This window comes from Pituophis catenifer, unplaced genomic scaffold, assembly GCF_029215685.1.
Source record: "Pituophis catenifer annectens isolate HBS135680 unplaced genomic scaffold, rPitCat1.0.hap2 SCAF_2, whole genome shotgun sequence".
Taxonomy (NCBI): Eukaryota; Metazoa; Chordata; class Lepidosauria; order Squamata; family Colubridae; genus Pituophis; species Pituophis catenifer.
In genome coordinates this window covers 287,207,957-287,213,956 of record NW_027256882.1, presented here as the reverse complement: position 1 = coordinate 287,213,956, position 6,000 = coordinate 287,207,957, and the positions used below count along the sequence as shown (strand labels likewise).

The following is a 6,000-nucleotide window of genomic DNA, read 5'->3' as shown; positions in this document are numbered from 1 at the left end:
CCTAATTCACAGCTGCTTTGCAAAACAACCCATCTGAATTTCCTGTTTGTCAAGTTCGATGCCCTCCTAGAAATAAAATACTGAAATCCCTAAAACGATGTGCTCTATTTCTACTGTAAAATCTTCATAGCTAATGTGCTTTACTTGCTGGAGGCCCCAAGGCAGGGTGCACATTCCTGCCACACTAAGGTGTGCTTCGCCCAAAGGACAACAGCCCAACATGGCTGACGAGGGGGGAAAAAGAGGGTGGGGGGGTTCACCCACTCTGAAGGAAAGCAAGAACCTGACAAGAAAATAAGAACCTCAAATATTATTGCATAATTTCCTCGAAGCGTTAAAATTCGTTTGCACGGAACGCCTGGCCCAACCGACGTCTTTATCCTGCCCGCCGACGAGTTTTCTGCTTCAGAATGTGGCAAAGGACCCCAAAACACCTACATTTTGCTTTTTTTAAAAAAAAAAATCCAAAAATCCAATCCGTCCGTTGAACTGCGTCAGGAGTAGCTGCAGGCGTCGGTGTGGACTCTTAAAACCCCTCTACTGTGCAGACGGAGGAAGTTGAACATCTCTGAAGGCATTGCATGGAATCCGGGCCGAGGTTTGACGTTGTCGTAGTAATGATGAGTTATAAATATCCCTGAGGGGTTCATGGGGAAGCCCCAAAATCCAAAAAGGTGCACCTCTTCACACAGCTCCAAGGCGGCCGTCACTAGAATCAGCCCTGTGGTGATACGCTTTGCCCGGACTCCTTGAGTCAGCCAGTAGCGTGAAACGTTAGTGAGATATCTGGGGTGGAAAAAGTAGACAGCCTTCTTGGATTCAAAGTCATCCAGGGCGTACCTGACCCTGAGGGAGACGTCGGTGTTGTGGGTGTTGTAGAAGGCGGGAAGTAACACGGAGGCGTTTTCATAGGCTTTCAGGACGTGGTAGAACGGCCTTCTCCATTTCTCTAGCCTCTGGAACCTGGTGTAATTTGCCCAGGGGGAGCACAAGAAGAGTAAACAAAGAGTAAAACTGAGCGATCTAATACGACCTTTAAATTCTCCTCTGATAAAAAGTGTGTTACAGTTGAAGAGTTTTATGGTGGGCTTCTTGGGATCTGTGAGAGAGGAACGCCTCGTTTAAATGTCAACTGCCTCAAAGGCGTGGAAAAGGAAGGAAAAACCAGAAATGGTGGTTTTTGTCAAATGGCAGGGTCCTTTCCCCCTCACCCCCCTTAAGGTCCAACTCTGGAACCCTCTGAGCCCTCTGGAGATTGAAGGTTTGGGTTCCGAGTCAAGTTTCGGTTCCAGACACTATAAAATCAGGAATGAATGCTAAATGAATCTCCTTACTGTTCTCCCAATAGTTCAAAATATAGAGGAGGATGCAAAACAGAACAAATGGAGCCATTTTAAGGAAGGGAGGGAGGGAGGGAAGGAGGGAGGGAGGAAGGAAGAAAGAGGGAGGGAGAGAGGGAGGCAGGCAGGAAGGAAGGAGGGAGGGAGGGAGGGAGGAAGGAAGGCAGGACAAAAAAAAGAGGGAGGCAGGGAGGAAGGAGGGAGAGAGGGAGGGAGGAAGGAAGGAAAGAAGGAAGAAAGAGGGACGGAAGGAGAGAGGGAGGGAGGAAGGCAGGAGGGAGGGAGGGGGAAGGAAGGAAGGAAGGAAGGACAAAAGAAAGAGGGAGGGAGGGAAGAAGGAAGGAAAGAAGGAAGAAAGAGGGAGGGAGAGAGGGAGGGAGGAAGGCAGGAGGGAGGGAGGAAGGAAGGAAGGAAGGAAGGAGGGAGGGAGGAAGGAAGGAAGGACAAAAGAAAGAGGGAGGGAGGGAGGAGGGAGGGAGGAAGGAAGGACAAAAGAAAGAGGGAGGGAGGGAGGGAGGGAGGGAGGGAGGGAGGGAGGAAGGAAGGAAGGAAGAAGGGAGGGAGGACAATAGGAAGGAAGATAAAAGAAAGAGGGAGGGAGGGAAGAAGGAAGGAAAGAAGGAAGAAAGAGGGAGGGAGAGAGGGAGGGAGGAAGGCAGGAGGGAGGGAGGAAGGAAGGAAGGAAGGAGGGAGGGAGGGAGGAAGGAAGGAAGGAGGGAGGGAGGGAGGAAGGAAGGAAGGAAGGAAGGAAGGAGGGAGGGAGGACAATAGGAAGGAAGATAAAAGAAAGAGGGGGAGGGAGGGAGGGAGGGAGGAGGGAGGGAGGAAGGAAGGAAAGAAGGAAGAAAGAGGGAGGGAGGGAGAGAGGGAGGAAGGCAGGAAGGAAGGAGGGAGGGAGGACAATAGGAAGGAAGATAAAAGAAAGAGGGGGAGGGAGGAAGGCAGGAGGGAGGGAGGGGGAAGGAAGGAAGGAAGGAAGGACAAAAGAAAGAGGGAGGGAGGGAAGGAAGGAAAGAAGGAAGAAAGAGGGAGGGAGAGAGGGAGGGAGGAAGGCAGGAGGGAGGGAGGAAGGAAGGAAGGAGGGAGGGAGGAAGGAAGGACAAAAGAAAGAGGGAGGGAGGGAGGAGGGAGGGAGGAAGGAAGGACAAAAGAAAGAGGGAGGGAGGAAGGAAGGAAGGAGGGAGGGAGGGAGGGAGGACAATAGGAAGGAAGATGGAGGGAGGGAGGAAGGAAGGAGGGAGGGAGGGAGGGAGGGAAGGAAGGAAGGAAGGCAGGCAGGAAGGCAGGAAGGAAGGAAGGAGGGAGGGAGGACAATAGGAAGGAAGATAAAAGAAAGAGGGGGAGGGAGGGAGGGAGGAAGGAGGGAGGGAAGGCAGGCAGGCAGGCAGGAAGGAAGGAAGGAAGGAAGGAAGGAAGGAAGGAAGGAAGGAAGGAAGGAAGGACAGCCAAGGAAAGGAAGCTAAAGAAGAGAAGCTAAAGAAAAGAAGCAAAAGTAGGAAGGGAGGGAAGGAATGCGAGAGGAAGGAAAGAAAAGCAAGGGAAAGCGAGACTACAGAAGAGAAGAGAACATGCGTGGGCTGAAGTCCATATGCATCCTTTCAATTGCACGCATTTCCCCTGATGACAAGGAGGCTCAAATGACTCTCATTTCCAGTTGCTATGAAATTACACAGTCAATTGCAGCTAGGGCAAAGAAGAAGACACGGCTTCCTTCTTTTTCATGCCTGCGAATTTCACAGAGGCTCAGGAGAGGGAAAGGAGGCTGGAAAACGACTGACCTTTCCGTAATTATGCTGGGGTTGACCGTCACGACGTTAGTCTTTGCCCCAACATCTGCAACGTATTTCCTCGATATGGGTGGCAAATTGCATCTATAGGAGAAAAAGGAGCGCAGGGAAAGATCTTAGGGATTATTTTTTTTAACTGTAACCCCCTCCTCCCTCTCCAAAACAAACACCATTTTACACTGTGCCTAAAACTGCCAATTGAGCTCTACCTACTCCGAGGCCTTTGGATTTAGAGGAAGGGATTTATTGATTGATTTGAATTCGGAAGTTGCCCAACCGCAGACAGTTCTGGGCAGCTTATATTTTAAACTGTAAAAAGGGAAAGGTTCCCCTCGCACATGTGTGCTAGTCGTTCCCGACTCTAGGGGGCGGTGCTCATCTCCGTTTCCAAGCCGAAGAGCCAGCGCTGTCCGAAGACGTCTCCGCGGTCATGTGGCCGGCATGACTCAACGCCAAAGGCGCACGGAACGCTTTTACCTTCCCACCAAAGGTGGTCCCTATTTTTCTACTTGTGTTGTGGCCCGTCAGCGGCCTGTGCGGATTGTAGCTGATTCCGACAATGAGGAGGCTGGTGTGGTGCTGCGCCAGCAGCCTGTGCAGCTGGCACTTGAGTCGGACAGTGAGGAGGCTGGAGAAGATGTGGTGCCAGAGGCGGGGATTCAGCCAGGGCCTTCAGAACCTCCAGAAGCTCCTTTAAGTGAAGAGGAAGAAGAGGAGGAGCCTCTTCTCAATGCACGGGCATACAGAGAGGCCAAAAGGCAGGAGTGGCTCCTCAGGAGGAGGTCTCCTCGAGAGTAAGGCTTGGGGCTAACTGGCCACTCCCTTAGCCTATTTAAGGAGGAACGCCACTTGCAGCAAGCTGTAGGGAACAACTTTAGTACAATCTCCTTCGCATCTGGATTCTCTGCAAAATTGTTTCTGGGCTTTCTGCCAACTCTAGTAAGACTGTGATTACCTTATCTTAGAATTCTGGTAGGCTGTTAAGACAGTTCATTAACAGCCTTTGGTTGATAAAGACTAAGTTATTTGAGTAAAATAAGCTTTGTATAGAGTTTGTGTGTGCTGCGTTCTTTGGGGTCCGTAGCTGGGGCAGAACAACTTGCATTTTTTATGTGCTTTTGAACTGCTAGGTTGGCAGAAGCTGGGACAAGTAACGGGAACTCACCTCGTTACGCGGCATTAGGGATTCGAACCGCTGAACTGCCGACCTTTCGATCGACAAGCTCAGTGTCTTAACCACTGAGCCACCGTGTCCCTTATTTTAAACTGTACGGAACAATAAAATAGAAAGAAAAGGGAAAAAAAGAGAAATATCCAGAAAGAATAGAATAGAATAGAATAGAATAGAATAGAATAGAATAGAATAGAATAGAATAGAATAGAATAGAATAGAATAGAATAGAATTCTTTTTTGGCCAAGTGTGATTGGACACACAAGGAATTTGTCTTTTGTGCATATGCTCTCAGTGTACATAAAAAGACAAGATACACTCGTCAAGAATCACAAGGCACAACACCCAGTGACAGTCATACAGTATAACAAGCAATCAAATCATATTAGATAAAGACAAAAGACATAAAAAGCACATCAAAAAAACAACCAATGGGAATTCAACAAAAAAAATCCCATCCTCAGGCCTGGAATAGCCAGATGTTCAAGATTTTAATCTTCTGTAAGTGTCTATGGAATTCAAAGGGAATTGGACTTAGTCCGCTTGTGGCTATGTAGGGATTCTAGGCTGGTCCCTCTTTTGACTCCTCCCACAGGTTATGCTACTCCTGTCGAGATCCCCTCGACACCCCGAATTGCGGTGGATCCTGGTGCTAGAAAAACTTCAGCAGCAAGCGGCTTGTGGGGTTGGTTGGGTTATTGGGTGGGATCTCACGTTCACACCAGTGGTGGGAGTGATTAACATAATTGTAGGGGGTCGGTCACGTTGCGGTCAGGACAGGCTTTGTGTTCCTGACGCCCTCCGCCTGCCGCTGAGAAGGAGGAGGATGCGGCTCACGCATGCGCTGTGAATGCCATACCCAGAAGGGTGTGTTAACAAGCTGCAAGAGCTGGCGCAATCTTTAAAAGGCGTTGGGAGGCAGCCGCTCCCAACACCAATTTTGTGTATTCTTGCATTAATGTCACTTGTTAACGGAGCTGATCGGGTGGAATAAAAGATTACAGCCATTGAAACCTGTTGGTAGCGTTCTTCTTCCCACTCTGACTCAGACACGCAATGCAAGTTTGACACTCCTCCTACCCCAGGGATGTCAAACTCGATTTTTCCATGGGCCGGATCATCTGTCCTCCGTGGACCGATGGCGGGCAGGGAGGAGTCGGCAGGTGCATGTGAGCGCAGGCCCCACCCCTGCCATCTGGGCTGTATTCTGTGCACACGTGTGTACCCTGGAATAGCGTGGGCCAGGCCGAAGTGATGCAGGCCAGCCCCTTGCAATTTCCAGGACGGCTGCGCGAGCCAGATCTGACCACAACTTGAGTTTGACGCATCTGTCCTACACTAATACATTCATTTGATCCTACAGGGCAGTGCCATTTTTCTTTCTTTAACTTTTTTTCCTTCTTTTTTCCTAATAAAGAAAGAAGAAGAAAGAGCAATACAAAAAAAGTGAACATTTTCCAAACAGCTGGCAGTCGGAGGGCTTTTTCCAAACCCTGAATGAGATACACAGTTATATAAGGAATGCCTAATTGGGAGCACTTTTAGCTTTTAGCCTGTAAGCGAGATCCACATGGAATCTAAGCTGCTACTACAAGGGTCCTCCTCAAAATATCTAAATAAATTCCAATTAAACTCCAAATCTACAGTATGCAGTATCTGTTTTCCTTAGATTGTTAAATATCTCCAATTACTGACATTGCC

At 49.2% G+C, this 6,000-nt stretch overlaps 1 protein-coding gene across 2 annotated transcripts in view; it reads right to left on the bottom strand.

Annotated features, from left to right (window-relative positions):
• Positions 1-308: 308 nt before the first annotated feature.
• Positions 309-6,000, bottom strand: part of ST8SIA5 (ST8 alpha-N-acetyl-neuraminide alpha-2,8-sialyltransferase 5) — a 55,112-nt gene continuing 49,420 nt past the window's right edge. For both annotated transcript variants that reach the window (XM_070936001.1, XM_070936002.1), the window contains 2 exons: positions 3,119-3,211; positions 309-963 (listed from right to left, as the gene is read on the bottom strand). In XM_070936001.1, coding sequence (XP_070792102.1) covers positions 495-963; positions 3,119-3,211 — 562 coding nt within the window. In that variant the 3' untranslated portion in view covers positions 309-494. The remainder of the gene's footprint in view (positions 964-3,118; positions 3,212-6,000) is intronic.